The sequence below is a fragment of the Hemitrygon akajei genome, chromosome 17 (genome assembly GCF_048418815.1).
Source record: "Hemitrygon akajei chromosome 17, sHemAka1.3, whole genome shotgun sequence".
Classification (NCBI taxonomy): Eukaryota; Metazoa; Chordata; class Chondrichthyes; order Myliobatiformes; family Dasyatidae; genus Hemitrygon; species Hemitrygon akajei.
Genome location: NC_133140.1, coordinates 26,690,300 through 26,714,004, shown reverse-complemented (window position 1 = coordinate 26,714,004; position 23,705 = coordinate 26,690,300). Strand labels below are relative to the sequence as shown.

Genomic DNA, 23,705 nt, shown 5'->3' with positions numbered 1-23,705 from the left:
TATCAGACAGCAGGGAAGTAAGTGGCCAACCTCACCGACGAAGTTATAACCCCAGAACAGCAGAATTGGCTACGTGAGCCCATGAATGCCGGAACTCCCTGGCAAGTCAGGAGGATCAGGATCCAGATTCTGGCAAAGTACTGGAGCTAATGGATAAGGGCTGGGTCACCAAGTTCTGGAATAGCAATATTTGGTCCGATCCTTACATTCGGTGTAGTGATGGTCCGCAGGGCAGAGTTTCAAAGTGTTAACAGCCACAAGGTCTCGATTCCAAATACTGGATGTTTATACAAATCCAAAATATTTTCAATCTTTCAAGTGGAGTCACACAATCAAACCTAAATGCGTTTTGTAAATTAACTGGGAAACAAATACATTCCTGAACTAGAACATGAATACACCCATTACAACCTACACCAATGTATGATTTGTATGCATACTTCAGAAATCCATAAAACACCCAACAGACTTGCAAATGATACTGTTGGCACAATTCTTGGGAGTCCTTCAATCCATTTTAAGGCTGTATCCTGGCACAACACAATGCAGTGTTGTGAACTTGGTTAGAGTTTAACAGAAAAGCATTTTGCAAAGTATGCATGGAATCAAAGCCATTGTAACAGCCCCCTACCAACCCATATGCAATTTTATGAATGGCCCCGAGTTTAGTGTCTTTGGATGACTTGCTTTCATGTCAGTTCCTGGTATGAGATGGCTGATGAGATGAATGGTGTGTTTGTAGACTGCCTCGTATGGTGCTCAGGTTAATACAGATGTGTTCCTTCAGCTGCTGTTTGTTGGGCTTTTCCATGTAATCTCAAGAGAAAATTCTATCTGCTCCTTCACGTGTACCAGTGATTCCCACAAGTTGGTGGGAAGGTTACATTGAGAACCTCATGGAAGTACTTATGGCAACACATACAAAATGCAAGAGGAATTCAACAGGTCAGGCAGCATTTTTGGAGAGGAATAAACAGTCAATTTAGGATTGAAGATTCACTCTGTACATTCCTTTCCATAGATTTTCCAGCATTTTCTATGTATTACTCTGGATTCCCAGCATTTGCAGAATCTCTTGCCTATGGAAGAATTTATGTTGTCCTATTAATCACTTACCAAGATAGAACTGTTTCAAGAACCTTATTTTTCACAGCCTTCTTATCAGAGCAACCTGACTACAGGTCCACCGCTAGGGATAATCAGCCTGAAGAGGGCACTGATGGCGGTTTCCCTCACCAATGGATTTGAAGATTTTGCAGAAGCACTTCTCTGCATTGCCTGTTGGCAAGATCTCAAATATACAGGAAGGCTTCAAATACTTTGCTTGTAAACTATAAGCTCTTCAGAAATGTTGATCTAAAACAATATTTTACCTCAGAACACCAATGTTATACCGTGCTAGAGTACAAAGTAGCACTGGCAACATAGTGACATTTTGCAGCCAGCTCAAAGCTGCTACAGACTCTTCTAGACAAACTTCTCTGAACCACAATCACAGCCATCCACAGCCTATAATTTCCCTGTAAGAGGTGTGCTTTTGAACTATCTAAACCAGTGATTACCTAACTGGGGACCACAGACCTCTCAGTTAATGGTAGGGGTCCATGGCATAAAAAAAAGTTGGGAACCCCTGGTCTAAACAAACTTGCTAATTTATGATCTCATGAAGGATTCAAACTTGATCTGGCAACCATTGCTGGGGGCGGATGCTGCCTCAAGGCCCGAGAATGGAAAACAAGCCCGTGATCAGCTCCATTATTCAGCAAAGTGTCGAGGCCTGAGAGGAGAAAATGGACTGGTGTTCCACACTGTTCGCCTGCATTTGACCAGTCTCTAGCTCTCTCCTCACTGCTACCATCAAGCAGATAGTGCTTTAGTCTTGGTGCCACACCACCAGGTTCCCTGCAGCCATCGGGCTCCTGGAGTGGCTTTGCTTGCCTAACGCTGAACTAACTCCGCAGCTGTGGACTCACTTTCGGGGACTCTACAGCTCATGATCTGTGTATTATTTGTTTATTTTTTTAAAAACTATTTGCACAATTTCTCCTCTGTAGCTCATCAGATGTTTGTCAATCTTTGTTGTGTGTGGCTTTTTGTGGATTCTATTGTGCTTCTTTGTCTTGTGGGCTCCTTAAGAAGATGAATCGCACTGTTGTATATGGTATACATACTTCGATTCACTGAAGGTCAATACTGGATAATGCAAAACAATTTCTTCCTAGTGCCAAGTTATTTACCTAGCACTGATACTGGAAGCAGCCAAGATCCAGACCACCTCTTCCAAGCACAACAAAGGCCTTACTTCATGGGTTTACTTCAGTAAGTGGAGACAAACTGACCGCCAACAGCAACAGCACTATTCTGCTATTAGTTTGCTCCTGGTTACAGACAGGATGAATGGCCAGCAGACAACGGGCCAGTCTCACAGTTGCTGCAAACGCCAAATACCCACATTGAAAAGCACTCCAAGAGCAGAACCCAGACAAATCCAGCTCGGGTTCCTGGTAGCAAGGCTAGTAGAGCCATGGCTTTTCAGCTCCGACCACTCAATCCTCATTTTGCCTGTGTACAGTTTGCCGGGACTCCCCACCCCGGCTGCGTCAATTCCCTCCCACATCCCAAAGATGGTGTCCTAAATGGACGAGAGGTGGAATCCAGGCAAGGAGGAGAGTTGATAGCAATGTGTGAAGAATAAAATGAGATTGGTGATTAAAAAGAACCTGAAGATCGGAAGAAGCTGGAAGCATGCAGCAGGTCATACAGCATCTCTTAATAAAAGAAACAGAATTAATGCTTCAAATTAAAGGCCATGTCGAGTCGCTGACCCAAAACAGTAACTTCTTAGTGTTTTATTAGCCCGGGCTTTGAACCAAGGGGCCCCTTTCTGAGCTGCATCTTGAACATGTTATTGGCCACTGTTAGTAAAGTCAAACAAAACATACTTTCTGAATTGAACAATGTTTGCTCACACTGTAACCAAAGGGAAGCCAATGTTATAACGCAAGTTCATTGGTAAATTTTGGAGTACAAGTGCTTGGTGCAAACAGTAAACAAGCAGAGCCAGCAGATCAGGGGGGTGGACTGTACTAATAACTGTAAGATTAGAACAAATCTGAGGTAAATGACACAGCGGACATACACACCAGTAACACTAAAGAAAGCTGCTTAACGAGACAATAAACTTGCATGAACTTCCTCTTACATGGCATCTAGTTAGAATGGCAGCATCCAGCTGACAGAACAGCAATCACAGAGTAACATCCGGGAAGTTGAAAAAGCACAACTTTCAATGGGTATAAATATGGTACAAGAAGCAAGATTAGAAGAGACAAGATTAAAGAGGCATTCAAAAGATAGGTCAGCTGGTTGAGTGATGTCACAACAACATCCTTGCACTCAATGTCAGCAAGACCAAAGAATTGATTGTGAATTTCAGGAAGGGGGAGTCGAGGGAACACACTCCCATCCTCATCGAGGGGTCAGCAGTGGAAAGGATGAGCAGTTTCAACATCTCTGAAGATCTATCCTGGGACCAACATATCAATGCAATTACAAAAAAAAAGCACAACAATGGCTCTATTTCATTAGGAGTTTGAGGTTTCATGTCACCAAAGACTCTGGCAAGTTTCTACAGGTGCACCTCCACTCAGACTGGCAACTGTGCAAGGGATTACATACTGCAGAAGAGCTTCACATCATGTCTGTCTAAGGCAGTCTATTTGCAGCTCCTGACTGGTTTTCCCACTTTCTGTGAGAGGTCAGAGTCCTAAAGCACAGAAACAGGTCCTCTGTACTCACATCTATGCAGATCATGAAGCACTCATTTACAGCAATCTCAGTTTATTTTTCATCTGTAAAACAAGTCTTCATTGATGACAGTGACTGCTTGAATATTTCAATGCATTTTATTTCTCGTCAAACCTTTTCAGATACAAAATCTCTCTGAATGACTTTTACTTTCTTTCTTTCTTTTGTGGCTATCCAGAGAATGGAAATTTCCGAGCTGTACATGGATACATGCTTTGATAATGAACAAACCTCTGAACCTTTTTAAAGCATCTGCAACATTCCAGATGCATGTCACATGCAGTAATAATAAAATAGTTAACCACAAGCTAGCATTTGAAAGGTGCAGAGGCAGTGCGATTTGAAGAGAAAATGCCAGTGCAAGAGGAACAGCGACTAGTTAACATGTGAAGATTAGAAATGGATATATGGACTGCATTGGGATGGGAGATTTCTAGAGAGAGGTTGCATGGCTGAAATAGATTTGAAATAGAGCGCAGTTTGCAAGAACAGGGTTCCACAAAAGCACCTTTTTGCAAGTGTAGTCAGAAGTTCTGTTAGATTGCCTGACAGCCTCGTTTATAATGAGGGAAGTATAGTCAACCCGAGTTTTAAATGGTCAACTAAAATCAATTTCTTCAGATGAACTCTTCTTTGTATTTAAATTAATTGCCTTAAATGTAGGCAAGTAGACAACGTGCACACAAGATAATGTGAGCTCAAAGAATCGTAACCTGCTTACTGGAAGGTCCATTTGCTTTTTTCAGATGAAGAATCCAAGGACTTTTGGTCACAAGGGGATTTTTCTCAACTTCACACACATCTTAAAAGCTTGCCATTCCACCAAGACGATTTGTCATCTGTGCTCTGGACTCTCACATAATTCAATCAACGTTGTTTTGTGGTTGGTTTGCTCCGCAGGCCCCTTTACATCCAAGAAATAAATGATTCTATTTCCTTCTACACAAATTCATCTAGCTTCTCTAAAAACACAAAGCTTGGCTTAAGCAATGCCACATCAACTTCTGAGTAAGACCTTTGTGCAGAATCATTATTTATTAGTGACTCACATTTATGACAACTAGTTTTGGTGCTTTGGAATTACGCCAAGGTTTTCCAGTTGCGATAATCATTTACCTCATTATCCTACCTCAACTATATTTAAACCTTCCAAAAAGATGACTATGTCAATCATAGCATGCCTGGGAACAATGTTATTGTGAAAGCAGAGACTCCACTGAGGCAAGCATATGAAATCATTTGATATGTTAACTTTTTGCTTCTTGTTACTGTTGCCCTAACCAAAGATTTGCTGTTTCCTATTTTAAAGGACCCTTTGGACTTTAAAATTTTCTCATTTCAGTTGCTTGCACAAACATTTACAGAAGAACAAAGCCACGATTGTTAAACATCTCTAGCTTATTAAACTATTGTACTGTTGAAATGCAGTCTTTTGCATCTCACCATATATAGGATGATCTCACACGGTCTCATCTCAAGAATGGGGTGCGATTCCTGTGGTATCATGTCAGGAAGTTAAAGTAACATTTAGAAACCAAAAGTAGCTCAATTAAGTCCTACTATTGAAATGCTTGATTTTGTTCACTGTATGAGTCTCTTTTGTCCGGCAAGACACTGCATAGGAAACTTGGAAGAGGTTTATATCTAAATTTGGAACTGCATTAATTTTCCCTGATACGATGCACTGGTCAATTTCTAATAGTTCTTACAACTACTCAGTAGGACCAGTCAACAACATTATACGCCCAAAGGATGTGATTTTATAATCATGTAAACAAGTCAGTATTAAAATAGATGTTTCAGTTGTAAAATCTGGGCTGCATCTAGGTAGGGAGGTTGCAATTTAATGGTTGATGTCTAGATTAGTGAATGGAACAAGTATAAATTAACATTGAGTAGAAAGAAATACTCATCTTGAAGTACTGCACCACTCTGTATAATCCAGCGACATTAAAACACTAAAAGCATCTTTTTGAGGGTCATCTGGAGAGGCAGATCTCAGCCGAGTAAGACTGAAAGATACAGAGAAAATTGACAAGGATGCTACCCAGTCTTGAGGACCTGAATTATAGGGAAAGATTGAATAGGTTAGGGTTGTGCTCTCCTGGAGCACAGGAAAACAAGGGGAGATTTGATATTGGCGTACAAAATTCTGAGAGGTGTTTGCACGGAGGTTGAGCGAGACTAGAACTAGAGGCTATGGGTTAAGGGTGAAAACGGAACATGGGGGGGGGGAACTACTTCACTGAGGGTGGTAAGAATGTGAAACGAGCTGCCAGCAGAAGTGGTGATTTCAATACACAAGAGATGCTAGTTTGAGTACAAACAGGAAGGACGCGGAGGGCTGTGGTCCAGGTGCAGGTCACTAGTCTGGGCAGTATAGTTCACCGTGGACTAGATGGGCTGAAGGGCTTTTTCTGTGCTGTAATATCCTGACCCTGAGGGTTAAACATGCAATAATGAAAGGACCAGAACTAATTTAATGCAGACATCATTTAGAACAGTGCAAATACTGTGGGTGATGGTGCTTGAACAATATCTGGCATTTCTAATGTCTACATAGTTGTAAACAGTGCACAATGTGAAAGATGTAGGAAACAACCGGAGCATTGTGAGACGGCAGTACAAAAACAAGGCTGATTCTTTGGCAAGGCAGGGGAATAAAATTGGGGAATTTAGTAACAAAACGAAGTATTAGTTCAAGCGAGGCACAATAGGTTCTTTTAGGATGCTGCCTTTGAGATAAAGAACAGTTTAATACATGGGTGCCTGATCTGCAATTTATAAGGGATCCATAAACAACCTCCACATTCGTTCTAATTCTGAAGTTGTACACAACAGGGGGTGGGGGAAATGGATAAAGATTACTCTTGTCTGCTGTGGCAGGAGATTGAATGCCAGCGTCGGGAAGAGATAGCAAATGCAAAGCACCAAAACCATCAAAGCGACAATATACAGCATGATACAAAGAGTAGGCAGCTACAACAGTGCTATCGCTGGAATTCAATAATATTTACTAACAGCATTCTCTGAAACACATTTAAATTGTGAAACAAATTAATTCTAGGTTGCTCTGATGAAAATGCTCCCAAAGTTAGACTTATTTATTCACCAGTGTTGATCATGTGGCTCCACTGGGTTTGTGTCAGCTTCCAACAGATAACAATCCTGATTCTCCCACATCGACACCAGGAATATTTTACCACAGTCAATCAACCTTGCAGCAAGCCTTTCAGATGGTGTGCATGGACAAACAGAACATATGATGGGGCGAATGGCCATGGGAGGACACACAAACTGCAGGCAGGATACGTGGAAGGTTTGTGAGCTTCTGGGAGAGCGTCTATGTTGCCTATGAATCTTTTTCACAGTTGCCTCCTATCCCCTGTATTTCCAGTTGGTTGATGAATCGCTGTTAACCAGGACTCTGGAAAGGACCACGATCTTCAAGCAGTCATTCTGCTCATGGGCCTTCATTCAACAGATGGAACAAATGCACTTCCAAGGCAACCCAATACCACATCAGCATAAGTGAAGTACTTGCTGGAGTAGGTTGAAATCAGTGTGCTGAGGGGGGGGAGAATAATACACTTGAGCCACAGCAAGTATATTATATACAATAAACATATGCACACACTAGTTAGAGACCCACCTCTGAGAGGTGAGTGAGACCAATCATACTCACCAGCTCGGCTTTTGATCGATGTAAGAAAGGGTGTCTGAAGATCAAAACCTTAAATCTGACACTGTGGGCTACAGGAGGGAGTGGGGTGCAAAAATACCTGGGCACTTATATCCATTGAGATTTGGACTACTTACACCAAACAGCAAGGCACTGGAAAGATACCACAGTCACCAGGAATCTGAGTGACCATCATTAGTGTATGCCACACTCAGTTTACTACACCGAGCAAGAAACATCAGTCGCATGTTCATCAGACTCCTGTAACATTATTCTGTCACTGGTAACATCTTCCAGGTTACCAGGAGATTCAAGGGTATGCTCAAAGCCATCTTGGAAAAAGAAAGCAACAGCCCCATTTCCTGGGAATCTCTGATTCATGAATTTTCAAAGAGAAAGGAGCTTTCAGGATTAGCATGAAGCCTGTGCTTTAGGGCTTGAACAGGTTCCAATTCAAACAAAGGGAACTGCATATCTCAAATTCTCCATTTATTTGCCCCATCAGGATCTTCCTGCATCACCTCTGGAGAGTCAATGATCCGCAGACTGGCTCCGATAGTGTGAAAATGTGAGAACTCGCTCACCTCGACTCTTGTAAGAGAAATCCAAGTCAACGACCAGACCGACAGCTACGCACACTCACAAAAGGCTGGAGGAACTCAGCAAGTCACGCAGCATTTAGAAAGGGGAATAAACAATTGACATTTCTGGACGAGACACTTCATCAGGACTGGAAAAGGAAAGTGCAGAAGCCAGAATAAGATTCCAATATCTGCAGAATCTCTCGTGTTTACAAGGCCAATAGCTAATTTTGTATTCAGGTACTGCGTTAATGTTGCTTCCTCACAAACAAATCCCACAGGAATAAAATGATAAAAAAAGCAACAATGCTCAAATTGAGAGAACAGTACGGAAGGGAGAGAAAGGAACAGGTCACTGAAGGAAAGACTCTTCAAAACAGGCTACAAGAATACTTAACAAGCCAACAGGGAGTTGGTAATGACAGGAAAAGGTACAGGTACACAGAAGCACACAAGGACCAACTAACCTGCCTCAGCAAATCACCCAACCCTGCCACTCTTCCACCAGTACTTGCCTGCAGCAGCAGCTCTCCAAATTAAACCAGGAAGATACTGAGCTACTGGCTATTTAAAATTAAATGCTCACTCAAGGTGCAAAAAATATTATACTAGAAACGAATGTTCAAAATCGAGTCAGTTATGTACAAATCCAATGGAGCATGATGGAGGAAGGCGAGGAAATATTCCAGAATCATTCCCAACCACCTTTGAGGATTTGGGAATTGTGTGCGGTTTCCTGTCAACAGCAACACACACAAAACCGCTGGAGGGACTCAGCAGGTCAGGCAGCATCGGTGGAGAGAAATAAACAGTCGAAATTTCAGACTGAGTATCTTCATTAGGGCTTTTGCGTCAAGTGATTCAATAGGCAGGGCAAAACGCAACGGAGAGTGGAATGGTGTTACAGGAAATGAGAGAAACGGCGTTTCATGCCATGATTTGGTGTTCAGAACTCAACCACTTTACATCCAACTTTTAATCACAACTAAGATTATAATCCCTGAATTAATTCCTTATCAAGCCTGCCAAACAATAATAGACATTGAACCCAATTTCAAAACAGTTCTGATTTTTGCAACGCTCATTTAGACAGAACCATCTAAAGTAGTTTATTTCCACATATCACATGCAAATTAGATGGCCTCATAAATGGTTTCAGATTACCTGTAGAAGGAATGTGAAAAAAATTCAGGGTTATTCAAGTTCATAGAATATCAAAAAAAGTCAGAAAATCTCCCACCAGGTACGATTTTAAATCAGTCCAATCAGTCCAGAATTTAAAAACAGCTGTTGGCAACTTACCTCCAGAAGAATAAAACAAACCTGCCCAGATTTATTTACTAAAAGGTATCAGCAAAGCTTTAAGTAACAATTATCAATAAGCTACTCATCTTGCTCAGTTTTGGCTCCACCAAAGTTGCTTTAAAAAAAACAAAGCGGGTATTCATTAGTAAGAAAATACACAAAATTCTCTCTAAGTAACCATACTTCAAACGTATTATAGTAAACAGCATCAGGAGTGAACAACACTAATAGGAACAATGATTAGAAACAGAAAGACAAAATTTTACCATTCATAGGAACCAATGTGCTTATGTTGGACTTGTTGAATTTATTATGAGAACTCATTCTTATGTAGGGGTGTTCACAAACACTTAGGTCCAGTACAATTTACATGTTATTCTAAAGACAAGATTACTAGCAGATCATTTTTGAGAGCAAGGTGATTCTTGGACTCAAAGCCACACTTGGTCAGACCAAATTAAAATCAATGGAAACTGGTGGGAGTGGGGAACTCAACTGGCTGGAGACATACCTGGACTAGTAGGAAACTAAAATGTCAAATTAAGAAATCTTTTCTTAGATTAGCATCCTATGTTCAAGATTCTACTGCTTCAATGATGCACCTTCCATTGAAGAATAGTTTTCTCTGAAGATTTCAAAAATTAAAGCTCCTGATGCTGTGATGCAGCAAAATTTGGAGAAAATTTAGCTGGTATTAAACAACATTTTTATTGCCTGAGTGTCAGGAAGAACTCACCTTCTACTGATATTATACAATAACCGATTCCAAATCCACTGTCAGTGGCCGGAGGGAGTCACTATTAACAGAATTTAACTGATTCTTGAAAGGATAGATCTTATAGCTGCCATTCTTTGTCTGGTGATCCGTTTACTTGTTCTAAAAAAAATGTTCTTTGATTATTCAGTTGGTGTGTTAATGTAATGGAACAATCTAAACTTCTACCAGAGTAGCTCCAACAACCTATGCAGCTCAATAATAAAGGTACCTATCTGATGCCCCACACTCAATCTCTGATGTACTGTGGCTGCATTTCTTGGTATGGAAACAATGTCCAGGAACAAAATAGTCTACAGAAAGTGGTGCATTACAGCCCAATCCATGGGACGGTGCGGCAAGAAAACGGCATCCAAAGATGCCCACCACCCAGCCCAAGCTTTCTTCTTGTTATTACCATCTACAGGAACCTTGGGACCCACACCACCAGGTTCAGGAACCTCTATTACCCTACAACCATCAAGCTCCTGAACTTCACTCACAACTTACAGACTCACTTGCATTAAAAGGGTAGATAAAATGCAACCTCCAAAGTTCACGCAATCCAGGTATTACAAAAAGATCTTCAAGCACAACCAAGAGAAACCTGATCTAATACAAATAGTCTGATAGAGACATTGCTTTGATAAGGAAAGTCTAAAGGTATGATTCAACACTACACAAGCAACAGGCTTTCCAACTTAACACCCACTAAGCTCACCTAAGAATGAAGAAAAATGGTGGAAATATGCAGATTAGGCTACAACTGTCAAAGTAAAATTGTTTTGGGTTGATTACTTTTTAAGAGCCGGGAAATCTTAAACTACAAAGAAAAGGGGTCAAGATGGAGGGAACTTAAAGGTCTGCAGTGAGGTAGAGGGCAGAGGTGAGCGACACATGGTGGTGGTGCTTGCCAGAAAAAGGCAAAGGAAAAGTAAAGATATTTAGAACAAAGATAAGGTGATGTGGGCTGCTGTGGGCTCCTTAGTTTCTTTCAATGGAGTTCAGATTGGAAGTGAAAAAGAGACAACGAGTTTAAGTCTCAGGGTCAGCCAGAAGAACTGATGATGCTTTAATCGAGGAGCCTAGCTTCAGCACACCAATGAATGGTAAAGAAGGGATACCAGAGTGCATCCACAAGCGATGTCTGCTGAATATTTCCTCTTTCAGTCCACAACCCTGACCCTTAGCTACTGAACAGTTAGTCACCTCATGTCTATACTAGGGCAAGAAAGTATCACATCAACCACATCAGAATCAGGTTTACTATCACTGGCCTACTTCTGTAACATTTGCTGCTTTGCAGCAGCAGGACAGCACAATACATAAAATACTACAAATTACAACAAGAAATAATATTATCAACTAAATAACTGGTGCAAAAAGAGCAAAAAGTCAGTAAGTGATGTTAATGGGTTCAATGTCCATTAAGAAATCTGATGGCAGAGGGGAAGAAACCGTTTCTGAAACATTGACTACATCCCTTCTGGCTCCTGTATCTTCTCACTGATGGTAGGGGCAAGAACAGGGCACACCCAGGTGGCTGGTCCTCAATGATGGATGCCACACTTTTAAGGCATCACCTTTATAACTCCCCTTATAATAACACGACATATTCAAGCAACGCAGAATCTTGGTCATTCATGTACATGCTTTAGAGTCACGTATCTATCTACCTACCCAGCATTCAGTTGGCAGGTCTTGCCCTTCAATCAACACGGGAAAAAAATCAAAGCCGTAGTTACTGATTCTATCCCACTGTGACTGAAGCCATATCTTTGGAGTAAGTCAGACCCTTCACAGCAATAAAAAGCTATCGGAGTACTGCAGCCAGACAAGTTAACAGCTCGCTTTAAAACCCCCAGGCTCATCTCTGCATCCTTCCGTGGAACTGCCACCCCTCACACTTACACAACTGTCCACGAACAATGGGACCTCACCAATGTCCCACATTACAGTTGTGGTCCTTTCAGTGAGAGTTGCCCCAAGGTGACTTTCTCACCCAATATCCAGTAAAGAAACACAAGCCACATTTGCAGCGCTAGTGTGTGTGTCCATTAGTCAGGAACCTGCGGCAAGAGCAGGGGTGGGTTAGTACTTCAACACAGCTGCCAGCAACAGTCCAGATGAAGGGTTCGGATCTGAAACGATGACTACCCATTTCCCTCCTTGGGTGCTACCTGGCCCGTGGTCCCCTGGCATCTTATTTGCTGCTCCAGATTCCACCACCTGCAGTCTCCTGTACCTCCTCCTTCCTGGAGAGTCTTTGGCCAGTACATGCAGTGTGACTGATGGGTGCTAATCAACCCCTGATCAAAACGTTCTTTAACGCCATTCAGGTAAGCAGACAGACAAAGTGTTTTGCTACACTGATTCAGGTACTAAATGTTTGTGGCTACTTAACCAGAAACAGAGCTGGCCTTAGCTACTGGACAGTTGGTGAGACCAAGTCTCATAATGAAGCTGCAGACAGCCTCTTAGTTGCACAGGACCCAAACAGCCAATTCAGGTTACTAAAAGACCTCTGATATCAGAATTAAACATCACATCCCATTCTGAGAAAGCAAACACTTTGCATGTTCTCAAATTCTCCGAAGACATTTAAACAGGAAGGTAGACAGCTAAGAAAAGTTTAGAAGGATTTGCGACAAAAACAGGCAAATGTGAGACTCACATAGATGGGCAAGTCTCCTGTAACCTTCCCTGATGGCAGTAGTGAAAAGAGCTCACACTCTGGATAGTGAGGGCCCTTGATGATAAATGGTGCCTTTAGTGACAACGCTCCTTGTAAATATGTTCAATGGTGGGGAGGGCTTTTACTGTGATGGACTGGGCTGTATCCACCCCTTTCCAATGAGCACAAGGCCCTCCACCACCAGGCTCCAGAACAGTTATTACCTGACAACCTGAACTAGTGTGGATGACTTCATTCACCTGAACTGATCCTACAGACTCGCTTCCAAGAAACCTACATCTCACATTCCCACGTTTCTTTTCAATGTCTTTTTTGGTGCATTGGATGCTTGTCCGTGTTTGTGTATAGTTTTTCATAAATTATTTTGCATTTCTTTATTTTCCTCTAAACGGGTGCAAGAAAATGAATCTCAAGGTTGTATATGGTGACACGTACATACTGTGACAATACACTCCCTTTGACTTTACTGTAGACTTCTCTGCTCCTGGGCATTGGCATTCCCATACCAGGCACAGCCTTGAGTTGCTTGTTTTCAGTCTGGTGTCAGTCACGTAGATACAATCAAATATAATCAGGGCCTCAATGCCAAAGAAACTGGCTTGGATGTAGACACGAACATTGTGCCAGTGGACGTGTAGGATTTTGCAGGGACGATGGTGGTACCTTTCCAATGTTTTGGGATGCTGGCTGTGCTGGTCCGCATCTTAAAAGTACACAGGCAGGCAGGAATCATTGCTACGTTACAGACCGGGAGTGACCTTGACAGAGCAACGCCAGGAGTTTGATTGCCTACTCCTGCTCCTACATGTTCTTTTGTCCTTAGACCCTCCCAATTAATATAGCAAAGGGTGACATCAAAGATCACAGGCAGTAGTGAATGCTGCACCTAGCATTTCCCTTGGAGTTGAAGAATTGTGGAAATTATGTGTGCTGTAACTGAAGATGGAATTCATATGAACATTCAGCTACAGGGAGGAGACAACTAATACCTTCCCAATAACAGACCTCTACAAATGCAAATCAGATTGGAGTCCTTCCTCAAAGATAAACCTCACATTCTTCTTCGGAGACGTAGGTTTGCAATGTTAGAATTGTTCACCTCCATATTTTAAGCATCTGTTCCTGGGTACATTTCTTTACCCTGACTCCCCCCAGCAGATGGCATTACAGCTTTGACTTCCTGTTTGACTGGGTGCCAGTGAGGTTACACTAGACAGATTTGTGGCATTTATTAATTCTGAGAAGGCCAGAAATTATTTCCCCTAAAACTGACCATTTCACAGATATAACTGGCTGGATAACACCAGCCAGGCAAAAGATGGCATATTCTCTCTCTGACAGAAGGTGCGTGAAACAAGTGAATCCTCAACAATCCACTGGTTTTAATCACTGAGCAATATAGCAGATACAGGCCCTTTTGCTCAACCAGTCTACGCCACCCGGCTAGTTCCAATTCCAACCCGCTGTTGATCAAAAAAAAAATTTCCTGCATGTCCACATGATTGTATCCCTCGAGTTGCTGCCACATGATTGGCTAACTGGATAACTACATTAACGAGCACCTAATAAAGTGGCTACTGAGCGTTCAGTGAGAATCTGTAGGTTCCTTGTTTTTCACAATATACACCTACTGTATAATGAGTCAATATTTGGATGCATGTAGGAATTAGGGAAAATGTAGATGATACAAAAAAATTTGCAGATTCAATGTGGAGAGCTGTAAGTTTATGTATTTGGGAAGTCCAAATGTAAAAACAGGGTACACTAAATGGAGGCTAACAAGTGAGACACACAAGTGCATTTCCTCAGTCTTTCCCATTTATTTGTTTTTTGGAATGAGGATACCAGTGACAAAGGCTGGAATTTATTATTCATCCCCAATTGCCGGTGAGACTGTCGCTTTATAGCACTGGTGAAGGTCTCCCTTCGGTGGTTTCAAAGAGGAAGTTGCAGGATTTAGGCCATGTGACAATAGTGATATATTTCTACATCAGTATGACGTAAAGCTGCAGGTGGTGATTTCCTTATGTGCCTGAAGCCCTTGCCCTTCTTGGTGATAGTTGTGCTGCCGGATGAGAGAGAAGATGTCTTATGAATGAAGTGTTTTTTTGAAGAAATTACCAAGGAGGTTAATAACGGCAAGGTAGTAGACACAGTCTATGTGGACTTCAAGCTGTCGCAAGGTAGGCTGCTTTGGAAAGTTAGATCATATGGGATCCAGTGAGAGCTGGTTGATTGGATACAGCATTGGTTTGATGGTAGGGAACACAAGCTGTTCTTCAGACTGGTGGCCCATGACGAGAGGCGCTCGCTGGGGATCGGTGCTAGGCCCATTGCTATTTGTAATCTGTATTGATGATTTAGATGAGAATATTAGCAGGCTGCGAAGATTTACAGGATTGTGATCGGCTGGACGAGTGGGCCAAGGAGATTTACAGAGGAATTGTGATCAGCTGGACAAGTGGACTGAGGAATGGAAACCGATAAATGTGAGATGTTGCACTTTGAGAAGATATACGACTTTCACAGTGAATGATGGGGTCCCAGGGAATGTTGTAGAACAGAGTGCAAGGCGTGTCAGAGCCAGAGAGGGTGGCAAAGAATGCTTTGAACCACTCCATCTGTCAGTACAGTCTACACAGAAGTTCTGCTGTCCTCTGTAAAGAGTCTCTGTACGTTCTCCCTGTGGAATTCGTAGATTTTCCCCAGGTGCTCCAGTTTCCTCCCACAGTCCGAAGATGTACCGGGTAGGTTAAATGCTCACTGTAAATTGTCCCATGATTAGGTCAGGGTTAAAGCAAGGTTGACGGGTCAGTGTGGATTAAAGGGCATGCTGTATCTCTGAATAACATTCAGATTCCACTGCTACCATGCTGGGATTTAAAGTTATCCCAGGAATTTTACTGCTGTGTCACCAACAAGAGAACAGAATCATAGGGGCTCAGTGAGCTCCTTCTGTTGGGGACTGACTACGCAGCAACAGCCCCAGCATCTGTCCAATCATGTCATCCAACTACAAGGATGCCCGCCCACATCACCAGGGCCAATGTGCCACTGACTGTCTCTTAATTCTAACAGTCTGAACTCTAACAGAGGCAGTGTTAAAACTGGCCAAAAAAACTCACTTGAAGGCCTCGAGGATCCTGCAAAGATCACTCTCCTCACAGAAAATCTGCCCACCTCCTACCAACACGAGGCAACGACCAACGGCATCAGGATATCCCAAAATACGCCACGATTAGCCAACAATCTCTTCGCTACCAGAACACACCAGATCGAGTTTGATGAGAATAATCAGGAGATTCAAAAGCAAATAAAACTAAGTTATCATGGATGGAAATTCCACATTCAGGAAATCAATAGATATACAGGCAAAGGCCCAAGAAAAACACTAAGGATATTGGGGGGGGGGGGGGGGGAGGGTGTGGCAATCAGGAGCACAGCTCTTGCTGATAACTACAAGATACATCGGCTTAGCACTATCAAAGACCAGCATCCAAGGTGCCAAGAGCAAATGTATCTCTGTCCATAGATGCTGCCGGTCTGCTGAGCTCCTCCAGCATTTTGTGTGCATTGCTTGGATTTCCAACATCTGCAGATTTTCTCATCTTTGAACAAATAAATATGTGTAGTTAATGTTTACCAAAGAATCCGAACACCCGAAGGATTTTTTTTAATGCATGAATTACATTAACTACAATTGAATAAACATGGAAATGCTATAACCAGATTGTACCACCACATTTTAGGTGACAAGTCTTGAACCCGAAAAGCCATTGCGCCAAGTGTATAGCGAGAAGCTGTGTATCCAGGGCCATTAGCAGAAACGTGCATTTACTCCAACCTCATACTGAGACAAAGGCCAATTGGAAGCTGCAACACCTACCAATGTATCAATTCCACATTTAAAAAAATCACCACTCCCACAAAGAAAAATCTGATATAGAACAATGTTCACAAATGCCATCTTGCCTCTAGACATTACTTCCATTAGCCAAAGCAATAAAATCACCAAATTTCCATCAGCATCCCTCCAGCCCCCCTTCACCATTTGGTCCCATGTATTTGCCCACTGCATCTTGCTCCCACTCTTACAATTTATAGTAGATAAGCAGAAAGCTACAAAATTTTAAAATTGCATACGCTGGAAATACAAAAAAAAATATTCAGTTCAGGCAGCACCGGGAGATTTGAAAAAGTTCCTGTTACAGATTTTTAAACTTATCAACCTAAAATATCTACTTTTCATTAACAGCTGAGCTGAATTTTCCTACATAAGTTTTTACAATCAAGCACTAATCTCTTCCTTCTCCTATCCCAAATGGAAATGTTATGGTTTGGCCTACTGCCTACCAAGGTTATATTTAAGCTAGACAATTCCACATCAAAAGGTAAGCCTTACGTGACGGCTAAAATAGGCAAACATGCCAAAGTAGTTTGAGGCAGAGTACAGAGATATACTCTCAACGGAAAGAATGAGGAAATGCAATACAAACATATTTAAAGGATCTAGGAAAATCCTGGGCATACACAAATACTTGAAATGTGCAGGACCTTATGGTTGCCAAAAACATACACACCTTCCTTAGAAGTGACAAAGGCAAGGAGAATGATGCAGGGAACATTTCACCCACTGACCACAGCTTTGATTTAAAATGAGCCTGGCCTCAGCTGGTGGCACACGTTCAATTCAGCTGAGATGGCACGGCAAGGATACAAATTTGATTTACAAGATCGTTCGCGGGAACAAGTCATGTAAACTAGGGCAGCGGAGAGGCAGATTTGGTAGAGGCGATCAAAACCCAAAGCACTGCTGGAATAGATGAAAAACTGCTTACAGCAGCTTCTGAGTGTTAACAAATAGAGAAACTAGAACTAGCAAATCTATACTTTAAAAAAAATCAAACTAGCACATACATCACGAGTGTGACGGGAACGCATTGCCTGAAAGAATAAGATTCAATGGCAGTTTTCGAACGAAATTGGACGAACTCATGGAAAATGCCAGTGCGTTGCAAAGAACCTGCATATTCAATTATTCTTTTTATCAAATAATCTGGAAGTGCGCACTAAGTGGTCAATTTATATATAATAGACTTTAAAACAATGCAGCTCCCCGGGGTTAAATTAATTTTGCAGAAAAAATTTCTTGTAGCATTTTATAATCAGATCGCAGTCTTTCGCTCTGGAATCTCGATGCCTTCGATTTACTCTGAAGCGGCATTTTAAAAGAGCGTCAAATTTATTTCGGCTTCCCCGCCCCCCCAACGCAGCAGACCAATAAAACAGACGCGATGGGGGAACGGGAAGAAGCGAGAAATAAATGTAAACCGTGGGCCCCTCGTACTTGCCCAACCGGTTTGTTGCAGCGGTCAACGCCCTTTAAACAAGCTTTTCGCTGCACCTGTCTCTCCAAGGCAGGAACCACCGCACAAATCCAATTGTCCAACATACTGCTTAAAACTGCCTGATTTTGTATCTCTTTCAACCAATTTCCGCTTTTCACTGTCTCACATGCCTAAGCATTTTTTTTTCCTCCCCGGGATACTTTCGGTCTGAATTCAAGTTTAAAAACTCGATCACCAACTCCATAACGTTTTAAAGGCTGACACTGACAGGGGACGCAACGCTGTTGTAACTTCCCCGCACGCAGCCTGGATCCGTCCTATTCCAGATACTGTGTAGCAGGTGCGTCCCTCAAACAGAAAAGAAACAACACACTGTACTAGCATTCTGGAAAGGTTACAGAGAACAGACAGCGATTCCAGGTGTGTTGTTTACAGAAATGCACTACTTCAATGCGTCTCTCCTCCAAATCTCACAAGTAACACCCCCCCCCCTCCCATATCGCGCTGCTCCACACGGGCAAGTCTGTTTACTTTCGTTGCTCTCTCTGTGTAAGGGGGCTATAAAGAAATTAAACAAAAACAGTCGGCAACCGGTGGCCTTCACTCCCTCGGAGAGATGACATTGCACAAAAATCCTACTTACAGGTGGCGCTACAATAACGGTGAACGCGAAGATTAGAGAAGGAGTAAGAGGACATTAGTGACAACTTCCACACTTGGAAGATACATATTTAACAACTTCACACCTGTCGTTGCTGGCTGAACTCCTCCAGTTCTCCCTCCTCCTCGCCATCCCGCCTCAGATCCCCGATGTAGTACTGCTGCAGCCAGCGGCGAGCGTTGGTGCTGTGGCGGTGCGGCGGCCCCTCCAAGTCCCGGCTCACGTCCTGGCCGGCCCGCTGCGCCAGCAGCTGCTGGCCGCCCGGGTGCCGCGGGATGAAGGTGGTCACATCGTACACCCGCCGCTCGTGGATGACCCAGCAGGACTCGGCCGAAGCGTGCTGCTGCACCTCGGCCATGCTGAAGTAGCGCTTCTCCATCTCCGCGACTCGCGTGTCGTGGCTTGGCGTGTCGTGCTGCGCTGTGCTCTGTCGCGGCGTGTCCGCTGCAAACTAATCTCTGCTCTGGCCCGAGTTCGCCTCACCCGCTCGCATTCCACTGCTCCGCCAGCCGCAACAGCCCGTCCTGCAGCCGACACCGCCTCAGCATAATGAGCCAGTGACGCCAGCTTGCACCTGACACGGCACCGCCTCCCACCCCGTCTCCCCGCCCCGTCTCCCGTTCAGCGCCACCCAAGCTGGCAACTCGGCTGCCTGCACCCGGTCCTGGTCCCCCCGACGCGGGGTCTGTCTCTTCTCTCTCAGACTCCGATATCCGGAGCTGGTCCTGGTCCCCCCGACGCGGGGTCTGTCTCTTCTCTCTCAGACTCTGATATCCGGACCTGGTCCTGGTCCCCCCGACGCGGGGTCTGTCTCTTCTCTCTCAGACTCCGATATCCGGACCTGGTCCCCCCGACGCGGGGTCTGTCTCTTCTCTCTCAGACTCTGATATCCGGACCTGGTCCCCCCGACGCGGGGTCTGTCTCTTCTCTCTCAGACTCCGATATCCGGACCTGGTCCTGGTCCCCCCGACGCGGGGTCTGTCTCTTCTCTCTCAGACTCTGATATCCGGACCTGGTCCCCCCGACGCGGGGTCTGTCTCTTCTCTCTCAGACTCCGATATCCGGACCTGGTCCCCCCGACGCGGGGTCTGTCTCTTCTCTCTCAGACTCCGATATCCGGACCCGGACCTGGTCCCCCCGACGCGGGGTCTGTCTCTTCTCTCTCAGACTCCGATATCCGGACCTGGTCCTGGTCCCCCCGACGCGGGGTCTGTCTCTTCTCTCTCAGACTCCGGTATCCGGACCTGATCCTGGTCCCCCCGACGCGGGGTCTGTCTCTTCTCTCTCAGACTCCGGTATCCGGACCTGATCCTGGTCCCCCCGACGCGGGGTCTGTCTCTTCTCTCTCAGACTCCGGTATCCGGACCTGATCCTGGTCCCCCCGACGCGGGGTCTGTCTCTTCTCTCTCAGACTCCGATATCCGGACCTGGTCCTGGTCCCCCCGACGCGGGGTCTGTCTCTTCTCTCTCAGACTCCGGTATCCGGACCTGGTCCTGGTCCCCCCCGACGCGGGGGTCTGTCTCTTCTCTCTCAGACTCTGATATCCGGACCTGATCCCCCCGACGCGGGGTCTGTCTCTTCTCTCTCAGACTCCGGTATCCGGACCTGATCCCCCCGACGCGGGGTCTGTCTCTTCTCTCTCAGACTCCGATATCCGGACCTGGTCCTGGTCCCCCCGACGCGGGGTCTGTCTCTTCTCTCTCAGACTCCGGTATCCGGACCTGATCCACCCGACGCGGGGTCTGTCTCTTCTCTCTCAGACTCCGATATCCGGACCTGGTCCTGGTCCCCCCGACGCGGGGTCTGTCTCTTCTCTCTCAGACTCTGATATCCGGACCTGATCCCCCCGACGCGGGTCTGTCTCTTCTCTCTCAGACTCCGGCACCCGGTCCTGGTCCCCCCGACGCGGGGTCTGTCTCTTCTCTCTCAGACTCCGATATCCGGACCTGATCCCCCCGACGTGGGGTCTGTCTCTTCTCTCTCAGACTCCGGTACCCGGACCTGGTCCCCCCGACGAGGGGTCTGTCTCTTCTCTCTCAGACTCTGATATCCGGACCTGATCCCCCCGACGCGGGTCTGTCTCTTCTCTCTCAGACTCCGGCACCCGGTCCTGGTCCCCCCGACGCGGGGTCTGTCTCTTCTCTCTCAGACTCCGATATCCGGACCTGGTCCTGGTCCCCCCGACGCGGGGTCTGTCTCTTCTCTCTCAGACTCCGGTACCCGGACCTGGTCCCCCCGACGCGGGGTCTGTCTCTTCTCTCTCAGACTCTGATATCCGGACCTGATCCCCCCGACGCGGGGTCTGTCTCTTCTCTCTCAGACTCCGATATCCGGACCTGGTCCTGGTCCCCCCGACGCGGGGTCTGTCTCTTCTCTCTCAGACTCCGATATCCGGACCAGATCCCCCCGACGCGGGGTCTGTCTCTTCTCTCTCAGACTCCGGTACCCGGACCTGGTCCTGGTCCCCCCGACGCGGGGTCTGTCTCTTCTCTCTCAGACTCCGATATCCGGACCTGATCCCCCCGACGCGGGGTCTGTCTCTTCTCTCTCAGACTCCGGTACCCGGACCTGGTCCTGGTCCCCCCGACGCGGGGTCTGTCTCTTCTCTCTCAGACTCCGATATCCGGACCTGATCCCCCCGACGCGGGGTCTGTCTCTTCTCTCTCAGACTCCGGTACCCGGACCTGGTCCTGGTCCCCCCGACGCGGGGTCTGTCTCTTCTCTCTCAGACTCCGATATCCGGACCTGATCCCCCCGACGCGGGGTCTGTCTCTTCTCTCTCAGACTCCGATATCCGGACCTGATCCCCCCGACGCGGGGTCTGTCTCTTCTCTCTCAGACTCCGATATCCGGACCTGATCCCCCCGACGCGGGGTCTGTCTGTTCTCTCTCAGACTCCGATATCCGGACCTGGTCCTGGTCCCCCCGACGCGGGGTCTGTCTCTTCTCTCTCAGACTCCGATACCCGGACCTGATCCCCCCGACACGGGGTCTGTCTCTTCTCTCTCAGACTCCGATATCCGGACCTGGTCCTGGTCCCCCCGACGCGGGGTCTGTCTCTTCTCTCTCAGACTCCGATAACCGGACCTGATCCCCCCGACGCGGGGTCTGTCTCTTCTCTCTCAGACTCCGATACCCGGACCTGATCCCCCCGACACGGGGTCTGTCTGTTCTCTCTCAGACTCCGATATCCGGACCTGGTCCCCCCGACGCGGGGTCTGTCTCTTCTCTCTCAGACTCCGGTACCCGGACCTGGTCCCCCCGACGCGGGGTCTGTCTCTTCTCTCTCAGACTCCGATACCCGGTCCTGGTCCCCCCGACGCGGGGTCTGTCTGTTCTCTCTCAGACTCCGATACCCGGACCTGGTCCCCCCGACGCGGGGTCTGTCTCTTCTCTCTCAGACTCCGATATCCGGACCTGGTCCCCCCGACGCGGGGTCTGTCTCTTCTCTCTCAGACTCCGGTACCCGGACCTGGTCCTGGTCCCCCCGACACGGGGTCTGTCTCTTCTCTCTCAGACTCCGGTACCCGGACCTGGTCCCCCCGACACGGGGTCTGTCTCTTCTCTCTCAGACTCCGGTACCCGGACCTGATCCCCCCGACGCGGGGTCTCTCTCTTCTCTCTCAGACTCCGGTACCCGGACCTGGTCCCCCCGACGCGGGGTCTGTCTCTTCTCTCTCAGACTCCGATACCCGGACCTGGACCTGGTCCCCCCGACGCGGGGTCTGTCTCTTCTCTCTCAGACTCCGGTATCCGGACCTGGTCCCCCCGACGCGGGGTCTGTCTCTTCTCTCTCAGACTCCGGTATCCGGACCTGATCCCCCCGACGCGGGGTCTGTCTCTTCTCTCTCAGACTCCGATATCCGGACCTGGTCCTGGTCCCCCCGACGCGGGGTCTGTCTCTTCTCTCTCAGACTCCGGTACCCGGACCTGATCCCCCCGACGCGGGGTCTGTCTGTTCTCTCTCAGACTCCGATACCCGGACCTGGTCCCCCCGACGCGGGGTCTGTCTCTTCTCTCTCAGACTCCGGTACCCGGACCTGGTCCCCCCGACGCGGGTCTGTCTCTTCTCTCTCAGACTCCGGTACCCGGACCTGATCCCCCCGACGCGGGGTCTGTCTCTTCTCTCTCAGACTCCGATATCCGGACCTGGTCCCCCCGACGCGGGGTCTGTCTCTTCTCTCTCAGACTCCGATACCCGGACCTGGTCCTGGTCCCCCCGACACGGGGTCTGTCTCTTCTCTCTCAGACTCCGATATCCGGACCTGATCCCCCCGACGCGGGGTCTGTCTCTTCTCTCTCAGACTCCGGTATCCGGACCTGATCCCCCCGACGCGGGGTCTGTCTCTTCTCTCTCAGACTCCGGTACCCGGACCTGGTCCTGGTCCCCCCGACGCAGGGTCTGTCTCTTCTCTCTCAGACTCCAATATCCGGAGCTGGTCCTGGTCCCCCCAACGCGGGGTCTGTCTCTTCTCTCTCAGACTCCGATATCCGGAGCTGGTCCTGGTCCCCCCGACGCGGGGTCTGTCTCTTCTCTCTCAGACTCCGATATCCGGACCTGGTCCTGGTCCCCCCAACGCGGGGTCTGTCTCTTCTCTCTCAGACTCCGATACCCGGACCTGATCCCCCCGACGCGGGGTCTGTCTCTTCTCTCTCAGACTCCGGTATCCGGACCTGATCCCCCCGACGCGGGGTCTGTCTCTTCTCTCTCAGACTCCGATATCCGGACCCGGTCCTGGTCCCCCCGACGCGGGGTCTGTCTCTTCTCTCTCAGACTCCGATATCCGGACCTGGTCCTGGTCCCCCCGACGCGGGGTCTGTCTCTTCTCTCTCAGACTCCGGTATCCGGACCTGGTCCCCCCGACGCGGGG

At 46.7% G+C, this 23,705-nt stretch overlaps 1 protein-coding gene across 1 annotated transcript in view; it reads right to left on the bottom strand.

Annotated features, from left to right (window-relative positions):
* Positions 1-19,377, bottom strand: part of fa2h (fatty acid 2-hydroxylase) — a 102,580-nt gene extending 83,203 nt beyond the window's left edge. The window contains exon 1 of the mRNA XM_073069806.1: positions 18,919-19,377. Coding sequence (XP_072925907.1) covers positions 18,919-19,212 — 294 coding nt within the window. The 5' untranslated portion in view covers positions 19,213-19,377. The remainder of the gene's footprint in view (positions 1-18,918) is intronic.
* Between the last annotated feature and the right edge of the window lie 4,328 nt (positions 19,378-23,705).